Here is a 20,813-nt window from a genome sequence, read left to right as displayed (position 1 = left end):
AAGAATGCATCCCGTGGGGAGGACTCAGGACTGTCTCCCGTGAGAGGGACGCCCCGTGGGGCAGGGGGAAGGATGCAGAAGAGTGCTTCCCCCCACCTTGGAGGAGGAGGTGGCGGACTGACCGCACCCCCCATCCCCTGCCCCTGTGCCACAGAGGGAGGAGGTAGAGATATTGGGAACAAACTGAGCCTGGGAAGAAGGGAGGGGTGAGGGGAGGTGTTTTTTAAGACATGATAATGCTCCTCACTGTCCCACTCTGTTAAGTGTTGGGTTTGTTAGTGTTTGAATTAAAGTGACATGCTTTTTCTTCCCCTAATGAGCCTGTCTTTCGCCTGTGACCATTAATGGGAGAGCCACCCCTCTCTGTCCTTATCTCCATTCCTGAGCCTTTTGATGCATTTTCTCCTTCCCAGCGCTGGGGGGGAAGGGGTGAGTGAATGGCTGCGTAGTGCTCAGTTGCCCTCTGGGCTCAAACCACAACTCGTGGCCAGCCAAGAGCAGGGACGGATGTCCCTCAGTGTCGGGTGACAATGTGGCAGGGACTGGGGCAGGAATACAGGCAAGAGCAGGGATATCAGCTGGGATGGGGGCAGGGGCAGAAATTGGGACAGGAGCAGGTATTTGGGCAGGGATGGGGCAGGGATACAGGCATGGGCAGGGACAAGGACAGAAGCAGGAGCAGGAGTAGGGCAGGAGCAGGGAAAAGGACAGAAGCAGGGATATGGGCAGGTATGCAGACAGGGCAGAGACAGGTGGAGGGACAGGGACAGGGATGTGGGCAGGGAGAGGGGAAAGGACAGGACAGGACCAGCAGCAGGGACACGGGTACAGGCAGGGGCAGGGCTGTGGGCAGGGCCAGGTGTCATAGCCTGAAGATCAAGGCCAGGACGCCAAGGTGAGAACAACGAGAATTATTCTTTATTTGCACCCATGGGGTGTCTCAGCCAAATCAGGACGCCCCAAATGTGGTTTCACACGTGGCTCTCACACCCTTCGAGCGTCGGGGAACAGCACCATTTGACCTGTCCCTACGTACCCCCTCCACCTGCTTTCCAAAGCCACTGAAATTCTATGGCATCACCATCTCCAGGCGTCCCTGGAGCCGGTCTTGCTACAGCTACTTATCTGTGAGGCCAGATAATGCGAGGGTCTTGGAGAGGCCTTGGAGTAACTGAGGTGCTGGCCTTATCTTAGGAGTCCCATCCTCTGTGGTGGGGCTGGCCTCCTCCCTGCAGCAAGCCATGCCTACTGAACCATGCCTACGCAGTATAGAATGGCAACTATAGATACAGGCATCTTCAGAAAGTTTGTACAATGTCATGCTACCAGACTGACTGGTACAATAGCTAGGGAGTGAGATTTTCCTTATGAGGTGCAGGCAGGGGCAGAAGGGGTATGGGCAGGGACAGTGATGGGCCAGGAGGGGAAACAGTGACAGCGCAGAGGTAGGGATTCGGGCAGGGACAGGGGTACTGATGCCTGCCAGCAGTTGGTGCTCATTGCTGGAAGGGGCCTCGCACCAGAACACACCCAAGGACAGAGGTTTTGCAACTGTGATGGGGACATCCCGGAAAGGGCAAAAAAACAACAGACACCTGTGCAAGCCAAAGATAGGAAAGCTGAGAAACTTTACAGAGCAATGAGCCAAGACAAGTCCTTGTATGAAAAAAGACTGAGCGTTCATGGGAAGGACAAGACGCCTGCACCGAAACCCCCGCGGAAGCCCCTCAGAGACCCCTCCCCAAATTTTAGTACGCTTGCACAATGTATTAACATACGGATTAGATTCTCTGGACATAGGGGTGTACTTCTCGGAAACTACAGGAATATTCATTTCGTTTATTGTATATAATAAGCGTGCCTGTGTCTTTCGGCACCCACGGTGGGTGGAACGATCCCCCGTGCACCCGGCGCTGCAATAAAGAATGCCCGCCTCGAAACTCCAAACCAAGCCTCAGGGGGGTCTTTTGGGCCCGAACTGCCGGTACCGGTGCGGGCGGGTCCATGCCCGGGGCACAGCGAGGAGGCGCCGGCCACGCGCGCGCAGATGGCGCCGGGCGCTCCCAGGGGGCCGCGCGGCGGGGCGGGGCGGGGGCGGGGCCGGGGGCGGGGCCTCCCGCCCGGGGAGGGGCGCGGGGTCCGCGCGCGCTGGCCATGCCGCGCTCCCGCCGAGCGCGCGCCGTGAGTGGGGGGGCTCGGGCGCGGTGCAGGGCGGGAAGGCGGCGGGAGCCGGGGAGGGGGGGGGCACGCACCGCGGCGGGGCCGTGAGGGGGTCGTGGGGGCCGCCAGGCTGAGCCGAGCCGAGCCGAGCTGAGCGAGCTGGGCTGGACCGGAGCGGGCCGGGCCGTCCTGCCCTGCCCGGCCCTGTCCTCCCGGCAGCGGGGCGCGGGGCCCCGCACAGCCCCCACGGCCCGCACAGGCCTCAGGCCTCCGCCTCGGCGGGCCCCGCGCCGCCTCTCCGCCGTGCGGCCGGGGCCGCGCTGACAGGGGCCCGTCCCCAATCCCCCCCGCAGGTGGCCCCGGCGGCGCCCGGGCGGGCTCGCCCGCCAGCGAGGAGGAGGCTGGCAGCGAGGTGCTGAGCCACTGCAGCAGCGCCAGCGAGGGGGCCAGCGCGGCCGAGGAGGGCGCAGGTGAGCCCCGGGGGCTGCCCGCTGCCCCCGTTGTGTCCCCCCGTGGGTGGCGGTGCTGCTGCTGTGGGGCCCCACCCGTGGGCCCCGCCTTTGCGGCCGGGCACCTCCGTGACGAGGGTGCCACCCCGGCAGGGAGCGAGGCGGCGGGTGAGCCGGGCCAGGAGGAGGAGGCCGAGGACAGGCTGAAGGAGCACATGGACAACCTCCTGGACAAGAGGTGAGGAGCGGCTGTCACCCCCCGTGGGCACGCGTGGCACTCTGCCTGTCCTGCCGGCGCTGCCAGCCGGGAGCAGGGACGTGCCCCGTCCCAGGCCACCCCACCCCCTGACCTCCTGCCATCTCTCGCAGTGCCAAGACACGTCAGGCGGCACTGCAGAGCCTGCGCCTGGCCTTCTCCTCCAAAACCCTCTCCGAGTTCCTGCTGGAGCGCCGCCTCATGCTCACCGACTCCCTGGAGAAGTGTCTCAAAAAAGGTCTGGGTGCAGGCGAGTGCCAGGGCTGGGGGTGGCGGGGCCGGTGTCCAGTGTCTGAGGGAGATCTCTCGTGCTGCCCACAGGTAAAGGGGAGGAACAGGCGCTGGCGGGCACCGTCCTCACCCTCCTCTGCCTCCAGATGGGCTCCGGCCCGGAGGGGGAAGAGGTATTTCGCAGCCTGAAGCCCCTGCTCGTCAGCGTCCTGACAGACAGCATGGCCAGCCCTGGCGCCCGGCAGAGTGTAAGGCCTGGCCCCTTTCCTCCTGGGCATAGGGGGCACCTCAGCAGTGGGGAGAGACAGGGCGATGCCTTTGGGGGCCCCTGCAGCTGCAGGAGGGTGGCAGTTTCGGGTGCTGTGGGGAGCAGTGGGGTACAGTAGGAGTACCCTGACCCTGCTTCCCCTTGGCTGGGTGCTGGATCTGGCCTGGCACTGCCTCTTCTGACTGCCTTTTCCCCACATCTCTCACCAGTGTGCCACGGCCCTGGGCATGTGTTGCTACATTGCCGCTGCTGACCTCGAGGTAACTGTGCTGGGGTGTCACCTGTACCCCTGCCGGGGGGCACCCTGGGAGCTGCCGTGCCACCCACCCTCAGCCCATGGTGCCATGGCAGCTTGGAGCTGAGCCGGGGAAGGGGCGCGGGGGACATCAGTGACAGCCCAGGCCCCTTCCCCGGGCAGCGTGGAGCTAAGCTGGGGGGGAGGAAGCTCACCTCGCAGAGATGGGGTGTCTCGGGTGAAGGAGTCTCTTCTACCCCAGGGAGCTCTGGGTGCCCCTGGGCAGGGTGGGTCCCCTTCAGTCCCTAGTGCATGGCTTCACTGTGGTGTCTTCCTGGCAGTTGTGGTCTGACAGGCAGGTTTCCCCCCTCCAGGACCTGGTCTCATGTCTGTCCTGCTTGGAGGGCATCTTCAGCCCCCCCAGTGCAGGTGAGGGGGGCTCCGCACCCACCCAGCACGGCCCTCTGCACTGCAGCGCGCTCCAGTCATGGTCCCTGCTCCTCACCATCTGCCCTCCCTCCCACATCAAGAGTGTCTTGGACAAGTGAGTGGGGCGTGGGGGATGTGGGGGCTGGTGTGGGGCAGCTGGCTGCAGAGTGGGGAGCCGCTGGGGTGGCACCCAGCCCCCCTGACTGGCATCCTGCCTTCCTGTCCCAGTCGCTGGCTGAAGCTACCCCCGCTGCTGTCCAGCACCAGCGTCGCGCTGCGCATCCTGGCCGGGGAAACCATCGCGCTGGTCTTTGAGCTGGCCCAGGATGTGGAGGTATGGCGGGTGCTGTGGCAGCAGCGGGTGGGCGGGCAGCAGAGCAGAAGGGAACTGCTGGCACCCTGCTTGTGCCCTGGCTGAGGTGGCACTGATGGCATCAGGACGCTCCGGCTGGCGTCACCAGCAGGTGCCTAGGCAGAGGGGCTGGACCCAGTGATCCCCCAGCCCTGTCATGGCGATGGCAGCCGTGGGCAGTGCCTGGAGCCATGTCCCCTCCAAACCCCCCTGTTTTTTTGGCAGGAGGATTTGTGCCACCAAGATACAGAGTTCCTGCGTGCCCAGCTCAAGGTCCTGGCTACCGAGAGCAACAAGTACCGAGCCAAGACAGACCGACGGAAGCAGCGCTCCATCTTCCGGGACATCCTGCGCTTCATCGAGGTACCAGGGGCTGGCGGTGCCCTTCCCTGCTGAGCCCCCGGCTGTGCAGCTGCTGCCCAGCTGCCTGGTGATTCCCCTCCACTGGGGACGCACAGGGCTGGTGCCCAGGTTATTGCTGAAGCCCCTCTCTCCGTTCAGAGCGGGGAGTACCAGGAGGAGACCATCCGATTTGGCCTGGAGTGCATGTACCTGGACAGCTGGGCACGCCAGCGAACCTACCAAGCCTTTAAAGAGGTGCTGGGCTCTGGCATCCGCCACCACCTCCAGGTAGGAGCCGGGTGGCCATGCCAGGGGGTACCCGGCCAGTACCAGTAGGTGCTGACAGGCCCCTGCTTCTGCAGAACAATGAGCTGCTACGGGAGATCTTCGGCCTCGGGCCCCCCTTGGTGCTGGATGCGGCTGCTCTGAAAGCCAGCAAGGTCTCCCGCTTCGAGAAGGTGGGTGCCACCACCCAGATTTGTGCCCACAGTCTCCTCTCGCGCTGCTGTGGGCTCCAACCAAGCACTTGAGCGTGGTGGGTGCTGGTGGGGAGTTGGGCAGAGAGGCACCCCCTAACCCATCTCTCCTTCCCTCCCCTGCCAGCACCTCTACAACTCGGCTGCCTTCAAAGCCCGCACGAAAGCCCGGAGCCGGGTGCGGGACAAGCGGGCAGACGTGCTGTGACGGGCGGAGGGGGGCAGAGCCCCCAGCCCACCTGGACTGCAGACCCAGCACTGTGAGGGGCCGGTGCCCCCAGCCCTCGGGCTTTTATTCATGTACAGCAGAGTATTTAATGCCTGGAGCTGCCCCGCTGGGGGCTGCCCCCTGTTTTATTTTTTTAACCAAAAAAAGAAGAAGGATAAAAGAAGAGCAGGGGGGGAGGCAGTGGTGTGCTGCTGTGTGCCTGCTCTGTGGCTGGGGCTCTGCCTGGCACGGCGGGAGGGGGTCTTAGGGCCCCTTACAGAGGCAGGGCTCATGTCCCCTGTCCCACGGGGGCTCTGGGGTGGCCTGGCACAGCCCAAAGGGCTGGGTGGGAGGGCAGAGCTGTGCAGGGCTGCGGGGCAGCTGGCCCTGGTGTCTGTGCCTGTGGCAGGAGCACTCCCCCGGCTCCCCCCCACCTCGCTGGGCACAGCCCCTGCCTCCGCAGCCAGCCTGGCACCCAGGGGTGGAGGCAGAGCGGCGTGGGGGTCAGGCTCAGCCCAGCCCTGCCAGCTGCCCGCTCCGAGCCCTTTTCCAGCCAAATGCTTTATATGAAATAGTCCTCTTGTGGGAAATTAATTACAGGGGGGTGGCACAGCGGGTGAGTCCCAGTGCTGCCTGTGCAGCCTTGGGGGCTGCTGCCTGGGCGGGTATGGGGCTGTGCCAGCTGGGCGTGCCTGCCACCCCGGGAATGTATCTATGGTGGTGATTTTCTAAGACTTTCTTTACAGGAGGTAATTAAAAGGCTAATTGGAGGGTGCCTTCTGCCTTGTTAAGAGGAAGGGCTGTCACTGGGGTGGATGCCGGTCCTTGCAGCCCTGTCCCTTCCTCTTGCAGCCTGGGGCGGGGGCCAGGATTGCCCCAGCCACCCCCTGTGCCCCGTGGGGCGATGCTGCCAGGTCTGAGCAGGACGGGGGGGTGGTCGGGCTGCCCGCTCCCCCCTCCCACCCTTCGGTGCCCCTTCCCATGGTGGCCCGGTGCCTGTGGTGGGGCCAGGAGCAGCTCAGCGGTGCCCGCCGGGCTCGGCGCTGGCGTTGAGACGAGCCCAGAGCTGCCCGCTGGCTGCCCGCAGCTGGTGCACGGCGTCCTCCTGGCTCTCCAGCCACTGGGCCAGCGCCCGCACCGATTGGCTCTGCAGGACTGCGGGGAGAGGATGGGGACACGCTGGGGATGGGCGGCCTGGCCCTCCCGCAGCCCCCCCTGGCCCCCCACCCTTCCCAGTGCCACGTACCACTCAGGTAGATGGCCAGTGTGGCCAGGACCAGGCTCGCCAGTGCCAGGAGCCCCAGCAGGGCCAGGAGCAGGGGGTGGCTGGGGCCGAGGCAGGGGCAGGGGCTGGCGGCAGGCACAGGGCGCAGGGTGGGCAGGAGTGGCGGGGGGCCAGGGGGCACGGGGCGAGGTGGGGGCCGATGCAGGCTGCTGGAGGGAGCCGGGCCGTTGCCTGTGGGCAGGGGAGAGAAGAGGTCAGAGCCCAGCTGCCATCATGGCCGGGGCTGGCACAGGGCCCCCTCCCAGTGCTCTCACCCTCGGTGCCCTTCTGCCCGCCCGAGGCCCAGTGCAGGTCGCTGATGGACTCCACGGGGCGCAGGCTGATGGCTCCAGGCTCACTGCCATCGGGGTCCCCAGGCTCTGGCGGCGCAGCACCCTCGGCCCTTCCCATGCCGTCTGCCAGGAGCGGAGGCAGAGGGTGAGTGTGGGCCCTGCCCACAGCCCCTACCTGTCCCCGGCACCCCTGCAGGGACAGACCCCTCCCAGAGGTGACCCCAGTTTTGATGCCAACCCGATGCTGTGCCGGGGCGGGCAGCCAATGCCAGTGTTCCTTTGGCACAGCCCTGTGGCCGCAGGCGGGCGAGCACTGGCTGTGCCCCCCCGGCGCCATGCGCTGTCATCGGAGCAGTTAGCAGGTGCCTGGTGGCCACGATCCCAGAGCCTTGTTAGTGGGGCTGGAATGTGGCCCTGGCTTGGGGGCAGGAATGTGCCACCGCCCCCGGCCCAGGTAGCCCAGGCACTGCGGGGCTGGCTGGGGCTCCCCTGGGCCAGCTGGGAGCTGGCAGGCAGGGGCAGGGCAGTGCCAGCTCTGTCCTGTGGTATGGCTTGGCTTGCCCCATGGGCACCATGCTCATGTGCTGCTTAGGGGTTCACAGATGGAGATGTGGGGTGCATGCTGTGCCAGAGGCTCCTGGTGCCCATCACCCATGGGAACGAGGGAGCTTTTTGGAAGCAGGCATGGTTCCAGGGCCATCAGGAAGCAACCGTGCCCGCACTAGGGTAGAGGGAAAGGATCTTTTTCTGGGTATTTGCACGTTTTTGAGCAGCAGGCAGGGCCCAGGCGCTGTGCCCGTGGCAGAGCAGGGCAGGGTGGCACTGTGCCCACTCCCAATCCCTCCCAGGGTCAGTGGTGTGTCGCAGGGCAGCGTGGCGCCGTGCCGCTGCTGTCAGGGCAGGGCGTGCCACCGGCAGGGTTGGCAGGCGTCAGGGCTGGGGGGGGCCTCAGCTAGTGCCTAGGGTCCCCTCCAGACCCCCCCCAGGGCCCTGCCTTTGGCTGGGGGCTGGCCCATGGGTACCCCCATCACCCCTGCATCTGCTCCCCCGGCCCCGGCTGCAGGAGCATGGCTGGTCATGCAGGTTTGGTGTGGGGGGCTCTGCCAGCCAGCTGCCTGCCCCCTCCCCAAACCCTGCTGCCCTGTGCCTAAAGCCCTCCAGGACCCCCTTCTTCCCGGGGCAGGCATCTCTGCCCGCAGCCCCCACGGCAAAGGGCAGCGTTTGGCCACTGCTTCCATCCCAACCCCATGGCCCATGCCACCCGGTCCCCCCAGGGTGCCAGGGCCCCCAGCAGCCCCCCAGCCTACCTTCTCCAGCCTCCCTGGGCATGGCTCCCCGTGCCCTGTGCCCGGGCAGCGTGAGTGGGCAGCGAGGCGGTGCGGGGCCCCTGGGAGCCGGGCACTAGGTTCCTGGTGCGCCAACTGCACCGCTTAAAATAGGACAGTGAGAAACACGGCGGGGCGGGGGGGGGTGGAAGGGAATAAAAATAGCCATGGGGAGGGGGGCCCTGCAGTGCAGTCAGGGCTGCTGGCAGCACAGTGCCAGTGTGGCAAAGGGCGAGCAGCCTGTGACAGTGCCCCGTGCTCCCCTCCCAGGGTAAAGGGGCTGCTGGGGGCCCTGGGATCAAGGCAGAGCTTGTGCAGGGAAACTGAGGCACTGCTGGGCCCATCCAGAGCCAAACTGGGGTCTCTGCTGCCTCTCAGCAGCAATGGCAATTGTGCCCAGCCTGAGGGCACCACAGAGCCCCCCTGGTTTTGCCCACAAGGACCATGTCAGCTGTGCCAGGAGGATTTATTTAAGTTAATGAGACCATAGGAAGTAGTGGGCAGCAGCAGTGCCGGGGTAGGGGACCGTGGTGGTCCCCGGCCCTGGTCACCAGCCCCACATACCCCGCGGCTGGCAGACATCGGAGGGCGGGAGGTCCTTATGCCCGTAGAGGCCGTGAGTGTGGGTGGGTGCCAGGCAGGAGGTGGCAGGGCCAGGCTGAACCCACCGGGCACAGTCTTCACCGGCCCAGCCGCGGTAGCAGTGGCAGCGGAAAGAGGCCGGTGGGCTGGCACTGGGGCCAAGGTGCAGGAGGCTGCCCAGGTCGTGGGGCTGCCGGCGCACGCAGCGCCCGTGCCCGTGGCACTGCCTGTAGCTGCACTCCCGTGCTGCCGCCGTCACGTTGGCCACGTAGGGACCCAGGGTGGATACGAGGTAGTGGCGCAGGCTGGCACAGCTCTCCTGGGGGAGGGGGGAAGCACCAGTGAGAACCTGTCCCAGCACTGGGGTCCCCTCTGGCCACCCATCCCCAGCAGGTACAGTGGACAGGGATGTCCTGTACGGCCCACGCCACCTCCTGCTGCCCGCTGTGTGCCAGCTCCAGTGCAACGAGGGGCCGTACTCACAGCCGAGCGGGAGTACGACATGTCTCCCCAGAGAACGAGTCCAGCCGCACCCAGCGCCGCACTCTCCCCGATGGTGTGCACCAGGTCAGCCTGCCGGGGAGAGAAAGATGTGACCGGGCTGGGGGACACGGGCCACGTCACAGTGCCAAGCAGGACCGCCAGCACACCCACTGCCAGCCCCGGCCCCACGGTGCTTACCAGCTCCAGGAATCGGGGTGAGCGGCGGAAGGAGAGGCGGGAGTAGGTGACCACGGGCAGGAGGCCATTGGCCCCAAAGGCAGCCACACGCAGGGCCTCACGCAGCCGGTGGTGCACGTAGCGGCGGCGCAGGGCGGGCGGCAGCGCCAGCGGCAGGTAGATGCTGGGGTAGAGGGCGGCCGAGGCAGCCCAGAGCCAGCCCAGCCGGTTGTTGCGCTGCACCTCCGCCGGCCGGCACTGCCCGGTGTAGTTGGCCTTCTTGGCCCAGTTGCCGTTGAGGCAGTCGGGGAAGCGGTAGAAACCCCAGAGTCCCTCCGGGCGCAGGGTCCGGCCCAGCAGAAGTGTCTCCTCCATCAGAGCCTGGGCCGCCTGCTCAAACTCCCGCCGGGCCAGCCGGAGCTGCCGCCGCGCCGGCAGGAGGCCGTGCCGCTCCCGCACCCACTGTTCCGAGGCCGCCCGGTAGATACGCTTGGCCCCCCAGTTTTGGGCCCAGAGGGGCCTCCACTCCTCCCAGTCCACCACAGCCAGGCCATGGAAAGTGGGGTGCAGGAGGAGGCGGATGTCCCTGGCTGCCCTGGAGAGGTGGGTGCCAAGGGGGAGCCGCTGGGGAATGCCACCATTGCGGGGGACACCCTGTTGTGACAGGTAGGGGTACAGCCCAAACTTGTTCTTGTAGAAGATGGTGATGTTCTGGCCAGCGAAGCGGCCATCCCTGTTCTCCACGATGCCATAGTCGCCGAGGGGCAGCCCCACGCCGAAGCGGCGCTGGCAGCGGCCGGCAGGGACGTTCCACACCACAGCGAAGGGCTGGCCGCCCACCAGCGGCTCCGGCGCTGGGCTCTCCCCGCCGGCCGTGCCCAGCGCCAGGCAGGCCCACAGCGCCAGCGCCAGCACCATCCTGCGCCGCCGGCTGCCCATGGGGCCGGCACCCTGTGGGGAAAGGAGAGCGGTGGGGGTGAGGAGGTGGGGTGCAGCAGGTACCCTGGCCATGCTGGCGCTGCTGCCCTGGCACCTGGTGGGCTAGGATTGGCTGCAGGGCCCAGGCTGCCCCACTGGCACCTGCTGCCCACACCAAAATCCCACAGGACTCAGCAAACATGGGGGTTTCAGACACCTCCTGCCTCAGCGGGCACCTCTGCCTGCTGCGCCCTGGTGCCCAGAGCCCCCCCCGCACCACCACAGCCATGGCACAGCTCTGGTGTGGCATTGCAAGCCACCGACCCTGGTGCCTCAGTTTCCCTGCTGGCTCCTAGCCCTGCCAGTAGCGGGGGCACCACGACCCCCTCTTCCCATTTTGTAGCAGGTCCATCCAGGCTGGGTGCCCTCTGAGGGACTGAGCCCCCCAGGAGGGATGGTGGAGCCAAAGGGGCAGCCCTGTCCTGGGCAGGGCCGGGTGCCCTGCCTGCTGCTGGCCAGCTGCCGGGGCGAGGGGATTAGGCAGAGGATGGGCCCAGGGGCCGCGTGACGCAGCAGGATCAGCGCTAATCCCCCGGCACAGGGCCCAGCCGCTCTCCCTGACCTTCCTGCTCCCACCTCCGGCCCTCCCTGGCTGCCTCGGCGGGGGGCCTGGCCACCAGCCCCCCTCACAGTACAGGGCAGGGGACCCTGCAGCCCGCACCACCCTGCCCTACTCCCCTGGAGCCCCTCCAGCCATCGTGTGCCTCAGTTTCCCCAAGCTGTTCCGCAGGGAGAGAGGCAGCCACCCTGGTGGACACGGCATGCTGTCAGCCCCAGCTGCCCCACAGCGAGTCCCCTGGGTGGTGGAGACACTGGTGGGACTGGGCAGTGCTCCTGGGACCAGTCTCAACCCCAGGCTGGGGTGGGCCCGGCTCCCAGCCATGCTGGTGTCCCAGGGCCCCTGTCAGGCGAGCTGGGGGCCGGGCAGGGCAGAGTGTGGGGACCACCTCTCCACTGGCCCCCACCCCGGCAGTGGGGCCAGGACAAAGCGGGGAGGCTGGGGGAGCTGGTGCCAGCCTGAGGAATGGCAGGCAGTCAGGCAGCGCCAGGGCAGGCAGCCCCTGCCCGCACTCGCTTTTAATCACCGGTTCACCCCTCAGATGTCCTTCTTCATCCAGAAGATGGGCAGCCCTTTGGCATCGCGGTGGGGGGTCTCCAGGAGGCTCTGCCCGTTGCTCTCGGCCAGGACTCCCCTCGCCCAGACCACGGTTGGCGGGGGGGGCGGCGGGGGGGCAGCGGGGGGCGAGCGGGGAGGCGGGGTGGTGGAGGGCACCCTTGGCCTGGTGGCGGTGGCCGAGCCAGGAGGGCCAGAGGCAGAGAAGAGCCGCAGCACCTCGGCGGGTATGGCGGGGCTGAGGAAGGCCACGCTCTGCACCGGCTCTCCCAGGACAAAGCCCAGGTGGGCATAGAAATGCTGCTTGTCGTGGGTGGTGAGGTGCAGGCGGCTGAAGCCCCGGGCCCGGGCCCACCGCTCGGCGGCCTCCATCAGCCGCCGCCCATAGCCCTGGCCCCGCAGCGCCCGGGCCACCACCACGCTCTCCACAAAGAGGTCGCGGGGCCGGCCGGCCACGCGGGACAGCCGGACGTGGCCGACGAGCTGGCAGGGACCCTCTCGGGCGGTGGGGGCCTCGGCAGGGCCCCGGCTCCGCAGCAACAGCAGGCAGGTGGGGAAGGCATCCGAGGAGCGCTGGAGCGTGTGGAGCCGCGACGCCCGGCTCTTCCCCCACTCCTCGCCCAGCAGCTCGGCGCAGGCCTCCAGCAGCTCCGGCCTCTGGTGCAGGGGGACCAGGCTGAGCTCCTCCGACACAGAGCCCATTCTTCTCACTGACGGGAGACCAAGCAGGCCACAGCTTAGAGGCAGTGGGGGACAGACCGTGTGTGTCCCCCCTGGCCCAGACCGGCCCCGGCACAGGCGCAGCTCCCCAGCAGCAGGGGCGGGTGGGTTTGCAGGGGTTAGCAGCGGGTCCGAGGTCAAATGACGGCACCACAGCAGGGAAGCGGTGTGTGGTGCTGGCTCCAGGCACCTGTGCTGTGAGACCTGCGGGCAGGTCTGGCATTGCCAAGCTGGCGGAGGGGCAGGGGGCACAGGGCTAGCCTCGCCCCCTCTCCAGCCTTGCCACCAGCTCCTGCCACTTGGGCACCTGCCTGAGACCAGCCAGCTCATCACACATGTGCCCCTGGCCTGCAAGAGAGGGCTGCAGCGCCATGGAGCTGAGCAGACACAGGCCATGCTGCACCAGCACGGCGGCTCGGGGGGCCCTGCCGGCCTCCATGGAGCCAGGAGCCCCCTGCCACAACCGGTGAGCAGCGGGGACCCCTCTCCCGGCCCAGCAGCCATTCCACTTGCGAAGGAGAAGCCGCAGGCAGCAGGCGGGAGGAACCGCTGCACTGGCTTATCAGCTGGGGTTGAGCAAACTGCCCCGCTTCCCGCTCTGGGGGGTGGAGGGCCTGGCCCTGCCCCCCACACCCGCAGAGTGCTCCCCAAAGGCACCCCCACCAGCTCCAAGACCCCTGACTCCCAGCCCAGCCTGTACTCCCCCCTTCGGAGGCCAGGCAGCGCCCCAAGGCCCCACCAGCATACCCAGGCTGGTGACGCTTTTCCTTCTGTGTCCCCAGAAAACCCACGCCGGGACCCTGCCAGCATCCCTGCACTCAGAGAGGGGTCCCGAGTGGAGGGGAAGCCCCCCCAGTGCCTGCCTTCCTGCCTGCTTCTGCCTGCGGCGCCCCACCAAGCTTCGCCCACCCTGGCGCCCAGTTTCTCCCCCATGCCTGCCCCTCTTCAGCCCCTGTCCAGGGCCATGGGGCCACCCACCCTGCCTGTGCTCACCCTGCCAGCCGCTCCTCCTGCCCGCTGCTCCCACCGCTCACACTCACCCTGCCTGCTGCTGCCGGCTCCCGTGCCCTGGGTGCCTGCACAGCAGGAAGCAGCCCAGGCTCGTGGCCAACCGCAGTGCCTGGTTCTGCTTCCCCAGCGTGAATGACACGTCTGTCCTGGGCCCCAAACGTCCCCTGCCTGCACAGCACCCAAACCAGTCTGCACCCTCGCGCAGGGCAGCCACCCTGCGCTGCACCCACAAACAGCACCCCAAACCAGACTGCAGCCCCGCACAGGGCACCCAACCCTGCCTGCCCCCCCATCACCCCAAAACACACTGCACCCACATGTGGCACACAGACCTCAATGGCACCACTGACCTGATCACTGCCCCCACCCAACAGCTGCACCTCCTGAACACATGGCCCCCACCCCACCACTGACCCCACCACTGACCATCACTGACCCACCATTGACCCATCACTGACCCTATCATTGACTCATCATTGACCCACCACTGATCCATCACTGACCCCATCACTGATCCATCATTGACCCATAACTGACCCATCACTGACCCATCATTGACCCATCACTGACCCCATCACCAACCCATTACTGACACATCACTGACCCCATAATTGACCCATCAGTGACCCATCACTGACCCCATCATTGACCCATCACTAACCCATCATTGACCCATCATTGACTCATCATTGACCCATCACTGACCCATCACTGACCCATCATTGACCCATCATTGACTCATCATTGACCCATCACTGACCCATCACTGACCCATCATTGTCCCATCACTGACCCATCATTGACCCATCACTGAACCATCACTGACCCCATAATTGACCCATCAGTGACCCACCATTGACCACCATTGACCCATCACTGACCCATCACTGATCCACCATTTACCCATCATTGTCCCATCACTGACCCATCATTGACCCATCATTGACCCATCACTGACCCACCATTGACCCACCATTGACCCCATCATTGACCCATCATTGACCCACCATTGACCCACCATTGGCCCATCATTGACCCATCACTGATCCATCACTGACCCACCACTGACCCACCATTGACCCATCATTGACCCACCATTGACCCACCATTGATCCATCACTGACCCACCACTGATCCATCACTGACCCATCACTGACCCATCACTGATCCATCACTGACCCATCACTGACCCATCACTGACCCACCATTGACCCATCACTGACCCACCATTGACCCACCATTTACCCACCACTGACTCATCACTGACCCGTCCCCGGCCCTCTCTCCCCCACCCCTTTCCCGCTTCCTTCTCCCCGCTCTCCCGGCCCGTCCCGCCCGTACCGACCTGCCGGCCCCGCCGCCGCCGCCGCCACTTCCGCTCTCCGCCGTCAGTTCCGCCGCCGCCGCCCGCCGCCCGCCCCGCGCCCCCTGGCGGCCGGAGGCCCCGCTCCCGCTGCCGCTCCCGCCGGCTGGCACATGGCGTGGGGCGGGCTGGGGTTCCCCGCGCGGTGCCCGGGGCCGGGCCCGGCCTGGCCGCGCCGCCCGCCCCGCCGCCTCCCGCCGGCCTCTCGCCCCGCCCGCACACCGACCCCCGTTCCCACGCCGCCTCCTTCCCGGCCCCCGCCGCCCCGCAGCGCCCCTGGTGACTCGCCGCTCCCGGCTGCCAGCCCAGGGCCGGCGGAGCCGCGGCGAAGCGTCACCGTGGGGGCCCAACCGACCCCAACGGCCGCGGGTCCCTGCGAGCCCACCAGCCGTCGGGCGAGGGGACCCCCGACGGCCTCGTCCCCGCCTGAGGGGCGGGCGGCTGCTCCCCGGCTCGGCCCGGCCGCAGGCGGGGGGTGGCGCTAGGCCCCGGGAGTGAGGGGACGGGACAGGGGGGGTCCCTGCGACAAGGGGGATGCCCCCATAGAGCTGAACCCCAGCCCCCTAGCGGAGGAGGAGGAGGAAGAGGGAGTCAGTCCCGTCGCCCCGGGGCAAGGAGCGATGCGTGGGTCTCTGGAGCAGCAGGAGGGGTCCTGGGGAGGAGGGGGTCAGGGGCATAGGGGGGTGACATTGGGGCAGTTTGTGACACCCTGTGTCACCCAGCCCTGCCCATACCATCTGGGGGGATGGTGTTCGGACAGGGTGGGAACAAGGAGCCCCCCAGCACAGCCACCTCTGCCCCACCGCCCCTGGCAGGGCAGCCCCCGGTGGTGTGGGGTCCCCTTCACCCCTTTCCTCCCTCCCTCCCTCCCGCAGGATGGCGCAGAGACCCCCGGGCCACCCCAGGTGGGCCTGGGAGGAGAAGGACAGAGCTGCTCTGGCTCCCAGCTCCGGGCCAAAGCCTGACGGGCTGCGGGCAGGAGAGTGAGCGGGTGCTGTGGGCAGGGGCTGCCCACCCTGCCCTGCCTCCAGCTGAGCCACCTGCCCCCTGCTCCCTCCTGGCCCTGGGAATCATGGGGTGCAAATGTGCCCTGCCTGGAGGGGACACAGGGCTGTCACCCCACCTCTGCTGCTTTGTCCCCACAGTCCTTCAAGGCTCAAGGGAAGAGCCAGCCCCCTGGTCTCCTCCCTGGTGACTCAGACAGTCCTCATCCTCCGATGAGGAAGGCTGCAGTTGAGGTTTAACTGAGGTGGCACTCAGCACCCTGCGAGGACTCTGCTCAGGCAGAGACAGAGCAGCCGCCCCAGCCCTAGGATGTTCTGCAGGCTGAGGTATCTCCTCTTCCCGAAGTCTAACAGGAAAAAAGAGACCTCAGCCCCAGAGGAGCTGGCATCCTCCGGACAGCAGCAGGACAGCCGCTCTTTCCGGTGGCCCAGGGCAATGTCTGCCTACATCCTTCGTTTTTGCCACAAAGCACCAGCTGCTCCGCTGGGCTGCGAGGGAAGGGGAAGCCCAAGCCAGAGCTGAAGCCAAAGCTGGAGCCGAAGTTGAAACTGAAGCCTTTCCTCCCGTCTCCAGGGTCACACCAGGGTAAATCACTTTTCCTACCTCCCACCGTCCGCGGAGCCTGTGCTGCCTCGGGCTGATGTGTCCGAGCCTGGGAGCTACAGAGACACGGGTGCTCTGGCTCCAGCAGCGTCGGTCCCTCCACGTCCCCAGCAGGAAGGGCAGCTCTGCCTCCTGCCCACGCCACCCGTACCCACCAGCCCTGCAACCGTGCCCCCCTGGGGACGTTGGAAGTCACGAGAGCAATGGTAAGAGGTCACACGGTGAAACCAAGGCCTCTGTGCAGCCGTTGCCTTTGAGCGGGCTCCAAAAGGGAGACCAGGCTGCCGGCAGTGAGCAGCCCCTCCAGGGAGCGCGGGGCACGCATGGCCACGCTCTGGCTGCTTGTCCCTGGGAAGTGAGCCTGTCACAGAGACCAGCCGGAGGGCGCTCCCGCTGCCCTTCCACGCCTCCCCAGGCGCCCAACAGAAAAGAGACCGATTGTGCAAAATAAAGTTTCAGCACAAAAGCAGGTTTTAGCTCCAGAGCATCACCAGGACGGGCCCTCCCAGCCAGCTGCTGCCCCCGGCACAGTGCAGGACGAGTCCCTGGGACCCCCAGAGGACATGGGACGGGTCCAGAGGCCACGCTCTGTGGCTGGGGGTTCAGCGGGGACCCCCCTGCTCCCCCCCAGCCCCCGGAGGGCCCCAGCCCCGCACCCCCGGGCACTCGGGGCAGGGACAGGCCCCGGCGGGGAGCCCCGCCCACCGGAGGGGCGGGGACAACACCAGGGGGCGGGGCATAGCGCCGAGGGGGCGGGGCGAGGCGGGGCGGGTCCGGCGCGGAGCGAATGGCGTCACTACCCGAGTGACAGCGCGGCTCGCCACTAGGGACGGGGGCGGGGCAGGAGCGCGCTTCCGGGGCAACGCAGGCGGGGCCGCAGGGGCGGTGGGAGGCGGGCTCCGTCCGCCTGCAGCCAATAGGCGCGGGGGGGCGTGGCCTGGGCTCGCGCTGCCGGCGGGGCGGGGCGGGGCGGGCAGCACGTGTGTCGGCAGCATGGCGGCGGCGGGCGGCAGGAGGGGGAAGGCCCCGCGCGGGGCGGCGGGACGGCGGCGGCTGCGGGCGGCGGTGAGGGTCGGGCCGGGGACGGAGGAGGGGGAGGCGAGGAGGGGCTGCCCCGGTGGAGTCTCCCCGGCGGGGTCGTCCCGGCGAGAGGCGCCGCGTCCGTCCCGTCCATCACCCCGGTTCGTCCCGCAGGTCCCCGGCGCCGAGGGGAGGCCGCGGGCGGCGGCCGGGCGGCCCGTTGACGAGGAGGTGTCCAGCGACTCCGAGCCAGAGAGGTAAGGGCTGCGCCGGGGGGGGCGTCGGTACGGGTGGGGGTGCCCGTACCGGTGCTCACGCGCGTCCCCGCAGCCCGTCGTTGGGGCGGCGGCGGCGGGAGGCGGCGGAGGAGGAGGTGGATGAGACGCCGCAGGAGAAGAAGCTGCGCCTGGCTAAGCTGTACCTGGAGCAGCTCCGCCAGTACGGTGAGTCGCGCCCGGCCCTCGGTGCCGGTGCCCCGGCGGGGCGGCCCCGGGCGCTGACCCCGGCCCTCGTGCTGTGTCCGCCGCAGAGGAGGAGCGGGCGGAGGACGAGGAAGAGGAGGAGACCCAGCCGGTGGATCTCATCGGCAACCGGCTGAAGGAGGACGTGGTGAGCAGGGGGGCCCCGGGCGTGTCCCCTTGGTCCCGGTAGCAACGGGCTCTGCCGCACTCCCGCGGGGCCGGGGCCACCTCCGCTGAGCCCCCCGCTTCTTCCCCAGCTCGAGCAGAAGGGCCGGCTGCAGCGCCTGGTCGCCAAAGATGTAAGTGCCCAGCCCGGGGGGTGCCGGACAGTAAGTGCTGGCTTTGGGGGACACTTGGGCACAGCCACGGCTGGCACCCTGAGTTGCTGTGCTGACTGCAGGACCAGGGCCCTTCTCCCACCCAGGGGTGCCATCTCCTGGTGCCCTGGAGAGGGAGGGTGCCATGCTGGGGTACTCCCGTGCCCAGGGAAGGGGCCGGGGCAGCCCAGCTCCATCCCGCTCTCCCTGCAGGTGCAGCCTCCGGATCCGACCAGCATCCGCGTGCTGCGGGGGCACCAGCTGCCCGTCACCTGCCTGGTCATCTCTCCAGATGACCGGTTCATCTTTTCCGCTTCCAAGGACGGCTCCCTCATCAAATGCAAGTGTTTCCTTGGGGCCGCGACTGGCCGTTCCCCTAGCCTGAACCCTGCGGGGACCCCACAGCAGCAGGACCATGGGTGTCCATGGAGGTGGCTTAGCCCCCGACCCCTCCGGGGATGTGCACATGCATCATTTTGGGCTCTGTGGGAGGCTCACGGCACTTTCTGGAGTGGTGGGAGGCTCCCAGTGGGTGACAGCGATGCCTTTCCTGTAGGGGAGGTGGAGAGCGGGAAGAGGCTGTGCGTGGTGCCCGGGGGGAAGAAGGGCACCGAGGAGCGTCACATGGGGCATGCGTCCCACGTCCTCTGCATGGCCATCTCGTCGGATGGCAAGTACCTGGTACGGGCAGAGGGGGTTGGTGCCACCGTGTGGGGCGGAGAGGTGGCCATGGGGAGCACATCTCCTCCCTGGGTCCTGGGGTCAGTGTCTCATGCCGAGATGTACCTTGCTGGGTTAAAGCAGCCTCTACCCCCACTGGAGTCAAGAATGGGTCCCTAGGACACCCCAAAGCACATGGGGTGAGAGTGCAGGCTGGGGTGGGGCATGTGTCCCCGAGGGGCAGGTCTCAGGCATCCCCTGCTGTCTGCCAGGCCACGGGAGACAGGAACAAGCTGATCATGATCTGGGACACAGTCACCTGCAAGCGCTTGCACATCTTCACCGGGCATCGCGACGCCGTCTCGGTGAGTCAGGGGAGTCGGCCGCGATGCCTGTGGGGCTGGCAGCCGGGTCCTCCCTGGTGCCCCTCACTGCTGTGCCCGTGTCCGTCCGTCTGTCCACAGGGTCTGTCCTTCCGAAAGGGCACACACCAGCTGTACAGTGCCTCCCACGACCGCTGCGTCAAGGTCTGGAACGTGGCAGAAAACGCATACGTGGAGACCCTGTAAGACCCGGGGCGGGGGGGAACCCACTGACCCGATGGCCCTGGGATGCGCCGGTGGCCCCAAGGAAGGTGAGGTGACAGAGGGCCGTGCTTGCTGCAGCCCTTTGCCATCTCCTCCAGCTTTGGGCACCAGGATGTTGTCACGGGGCTGGACAGCCTGAGCCGGGAGTGCTGTGTGACGGCGGGGGGACGGGACGGCACCGTGCGCCTCTGGAAGATCCCCGAGGAGTCGCAGCTCGTGTTTTACGGGCACCAGTAGGTCTGGGGAGGGAGAGGGGGCTGGAGGCAGGCAGGTCTGGCTGGGGCAGCACTGTGCGGGTGCCAAGCACTACCAAGAGCCTGCCAGCACCCTGGGGATGCTGATGCCCCAGTGAGCCCTTGACTCCTAAAGAGGATCACAAAGCACACTCATAACTGATGGCAGTTGCCCTTTCTCTTCACAGGGGCTCCATCGACTGTATCCAGCTCATCAATGAGGAGCACATGGTATCAGGCGCTGATGACGGGTGAGCACGAGGCTGCGATAGTGCCCGGGGTGGGCAGGTGATGCCCCGCTCAGCCCCCTCACCCCTCCCCTCCCCTCCCTGACAGGTCTGTAGCCCTGTGGGGGCTGACGAAGAAGAAGCCGCTGGCGCTGGCCCGGCAGGCACATGGCATGCAGGATGCCCAGGGCCTGCAGCAGCCATACTGGATCTCAGCGGTGGCTGCCCTGCGCAACAGTGATCTCCTGGCTACAGGTGTGTGGCAGCTGCTTTGGAGCAGGGGTTTGGGGGTACAGGGGGGTGTCCTGCTCCCTTCCCCGGATCGGGGTGCATGGCAGTCTCCTCTCTCTGCCCCAGGCTCCCACAGCGCTAGTGTGAAGCTCTGGAAGTGCGGCGAGGGATTTCGGAAGCTGGAGCCCCTCTGGGACATCCCCTTGGTATGAATGGGGAGGTCCTGGGGATGCTGGGCTGGGGGAGGTCTCTTGGCAGGGGCTCTGCGTGGCAGGAGGAGGCTGCAGGAGCCCCTCACCCCTGCCCTGTCCCTTCCAGGTGGGTTTTGTCAACAGCCTCAAGTTCTCAGCAGCTGGTGACTTCCTCGTGGCTGGCATTGGACAGGAGCACCGGTACCATGCCCCCCTCCCCGGCGCTGACTGGGGATGCAGCCCCCTGTTCTCCTCTGGTCCTTGGCAGAGGGTGACCCCCATCTCTCTCATCTACAGGCTCGGCCGGTGGTGGAGAGTCAAAGAAGCCAAAAACAGCATCTGCATCATCCCCCTGAAGCAGAGGGCCGCAGCCCCCAGCTCCGAAGCCCCTGACAGCTCCTAGGCCCCTGGCCCTGGAGATGCTGGAGCTGGATCATTAAACCCCTGTCCCTGGAGCTGGGTCCTGCATCCTTTGTGCAACCACCCTCCTGGGGCCGGCGGGACTCTGCCCTCTGCGAGGGTCTGTCCCCTTCCCTTAGGTTCAGCCGGACCTGAGCTCTAG

At 67.0% G+C, this 20,813-nt stretch overlaps 5 protein-coding genes across 9 annotated transcripts; 2 read left to right on the top strand and 3 right to left on the bottom strand.

The window, feature by feature from the left end:
• Positions 1-1,635: 1,635 nt before the first annotated feature.
• On the top strand, positions 1,636-6,176 carry IFRD2 (interferon related developmental regulator 2). Of its 2 annotated transcripts, XM_074836303.1 has the most exons (12): positions 1,636-1,751; positions 2,514-2,630; positions 2,763-2,847; positions 2,979-3,103; positions 3,187-3,344; positions 3,574-3,624; positions 3,974-4,143; positions 4,257-4,362; positions 4,606-4,743; positions 4,882-5,010; positions 5,085-5,180; positions 5,326-6,176. In XM_074836303.1, exons 1-12 carry the CDS (start codon positions 1,640-1,642, stop codon positions 5,404-5,406), a joined length of 1,368 nt encoding a protein of 455 aa, XP_074692404.1. In that variant the 5' UTR covers positions 1,636-1,639; the 3' UTR covers positions 5,407-6,176. The 2 variants fall into 2 exon arrangements, with proteins under 2 accessions (XP_074692404.1, XP_074692405.1); XM_074836304.1 differs by lacking the exon at positions 4,257-4,362.
• A 128-nt stretch (positions 6,177-6,304) lies between these two features.
• LSMEM2 (leucine rich single-pass membrane protein 2) lies at positions 6,305-8,383 on the bottom strand. Of its 3 annotated transcripts, XM_074836306.1 has the most exons (4): positions 8,271-8,383; positions 6,946-7,086; positions 6,653-6,862; positions 6,305-6,561 (listed from the first exon to the last, which is right to left on the bottom strand). In XM_074836306.1, exons 1-4 carry the CDS (start codon positions 8,290-8,292, stop codon positions 6,425-6,427), a joined length of 510 nt encoding a protein of 169 aa, XP_074692407.1. In that variant the 5' UTR covers positions 8,293-8,383; the 3' UTR covers positions 6,305-6,424. The 3 variants fall into 3 exon arrangements, with proteins under 3 accessions (XP_074692407.1, XP_074692406.1, XP_074692408.1); XM_074836305.1 differs by lacking the exon at positions 8,271-8,383 and having other exon boundaries at positions 6,946-7,932; XM_074836307.1 differs by lacking the exons at positions 6,653-6,862; positions 8,271-8,383 and having other exon boundaries at positions 6,946-7,932.
• A 352-nt stretch (positions 8,384-8,735) lies between these two features.
• Positions 8,736-11,270, bottom strand: LOC141928307 (hyaluronidase-3-like). Its single transcript, XM_074836300.1, has 3 exons — positions 9,552-11,270; positions 9,354-9,443; positions 8,736-9,189 (listed from the first exon to the last, which is right to left on the bottom strand). The coding sequence occupies exons 1-3, from the start codon at positions 10,539-10,541 to the stop codon at positions 8,836-8,838; spliced, it is 1,434 nt and encodes a 477-aa protein (XP_074692401.1). The 5' UTR covers positions 10,542-11,270; the 3' UTR covers positions 8,736-8,835.
• Positions 10,289-14,819, bottom strand: NAA80 (N-alpha-acetyltransferase 80, NatH catalytic subunit). 2 transcript variants are annotated; one of them, XM_074836302.1, is made up of 3 exons: positions 14,699-14,819; positions 11,594-12,332; positions 10,289-10,481 (listed from the first exon to the last, which is right to left on the bottom strand). In XM_074836302.1, the coding sequence occupies exon 2, from the start codon at positions 12,322-12,324 to the stop codon at positions 11,605-11,607; it is 720 nt and encodes a 239-aa protein (XP_074692403.1). In that variant the 5' UTR covers positions 12,325-12,332; positions 14,699-14,819; the 3' UTR covers positions 10,289-10,481; positions 11,594-11,604. The 2 variants fall into 2 exon arrangements, with proteins under 2 accessions (XP_074692403.1, XP_074692402.1); XM_074836301.1 differs by lacking the exon at positions 10,289-10,481 and having other exon boundaries at positions 11,543-12,332.
• Positions 14,820-17,302: 2,483 nt separating this feature from the next.
• On the top strand, positions 17,303-20,711 carry RRP9 (ribosomal RNA processing 9, U3 small nucleolar RNA binding protein). The gene is made up of 15 exons (XM_074836298.1): positions 17,303-17,389; positions 17,519-17,601; positions 17,675-17,787; positions 17,874-17,953; positions 18,063-18,104; positions 18,336-18,462; positions 18,679-18,803; positions 19,055-19,147; positions 19,247-19,347; positions 19,468-19,602; positions 19,791-19,853; positions 19,939-20,084; positions 20,187-20,266; positions 20,379-20,452; positions 20,549-20,711. Exons 1-15 carry the CDS (start codon positions 17,318-17,320, stop codon positions 20,652-20,654), a joined length of 1,440 nt encoding a protein of 479 aa, XP_074692399.1. The 5' UTR covers positions 17,303-17,317; the 3' UTR covers positions 20,655-20,711.
• The last annotated feature ends 102 nt before the right edge of the window (positions 20,712-20,813 follow it).

This window comes from Strix aluco, chromosome 11 (assembly GCF_031877795.1).
Source record: "Strix aluco isolate bStrAlu1 chromosome 11, bStrAlu1.hap1, whole genome shotgun sequence".
In the NCBI taxonomy this organism is placed as follows: domain Eukaryota; kingdom Metazoa; phylum Chordata; class Aves; order Strigiformes; family Strigidae; genus Strix; species Strix aluco.
Note: the sequence above shows the minus strand (reverse complement) of the source record. Positions and strands in the feature narration are given on the sequence as shown.

What these genes read in the sequence shown, in the direction of transcription:
- IFRD2 (XM_074836303.1), top strand. Translation starts at nt 1,640, where the DNA reads ATGAGCCAAGACAAGTCCTTGTATGAAAAAAGACTGAGCGTTCATGGG. An exon ending in GACAACCTCCTGGACAAGAG is followed by an intron (nt 2,848 to 2,978) that starts GTGAGGAGCGGC and finishes CATCTCTCGCAG; the next exon opens with TGCCAAGACACGTCAGGCGG. An exon ending in GGAGAAGTGTCTCAAAAAAG is followed by an intron (nt 3,104 to 3,186) that starts GTCTGGGTGCAG and finishes TGCTGCCCACAG; the next exon opens with GTAAAGGGGAGGAACAGGCG.
- LSMEM2 (XM_074836305.1), bottom strand. Translation starts at nt 7,300, where the DNA reads ATGGCGCCGGGGGGGCACAGCCAGTGCTCGCCCGCCTGCGGCCACAGG. An exon ending in CGGGCAGAAGGGCACCGAGG is followed by an intron (nt 6,863 to 6,945) that starts GTGAGAGCACTG and finishes CCCTGCCCACAG; the next exon opens with GCAACGGCCCGGCTCCCTCC. An exon ending in ACTGGCCATCTACCTGAGTG is followed by an intron (nt 6,562 to 6,652) that starts GTACGTGGCACT and finishes CTCTCCCCGCAG; the next exon opens with TCCTGCAGAGCCAATCGGTG.
- LOC141928307 (XM_074836300.1), bottom strand. Translation starts at nt 10,541, where the DNA reads ATGGCCAGGGTACCTGCTGCACCCCACCTCCTCACCCCCACCGCTCTC. An exon ending in CACCCCGATTCCTGGAGCTG is followed by an intron (nt 9,444 to 9,551) that starts GTAAGCACCGTG and finishes TCTCCCCGGCAG; the next exon opens with GCTGACCTGGTGCACACCAT. An exon ending in TGTCGTACTCCCGCTCGGCT is followed by an intron (nt 9,190 to 9,353) that starts GTGAGTACGGCC and finishes CCCCTCCCCCAG; the next exon opens with GAGAGCTGTGCCAGCCTGCG.
- NAA80 (XM_074836302.1), bottom strand. Translation starts at nt 12,324, where the DNA reads ATGGGCTCTGTGTCGGAGGAGCTCAGCCTGGTCCCCCTGCACCAGAGG.
- RRP9 (XM_074836298.1), top strand. Translation starts at nt 17,318, where the DNA reads ATGGCGGCGGCGGGCGGCAGGAGGGGGAAGGCCCCGCGCGGGGCGGCG. An exon ending in ACCGGCTGAAGGAGGACGTG is followed by an intron (nt 17,954 to 18,062) that starts GTGAGCAGGGGG and finishes CTTCTTCCCCAG; the next exon opens with CTCGAGCAGAAGGGCCGGCT. An exon ending in AACGCATACGTGGAGACCCT is followed by an intron (nt 19,348 to 19,467) that starts GTAAGACCCGGG and finishes CATCTCCTCCAG; the next exon opens with CTTTGGGCACCAGGATGTTG.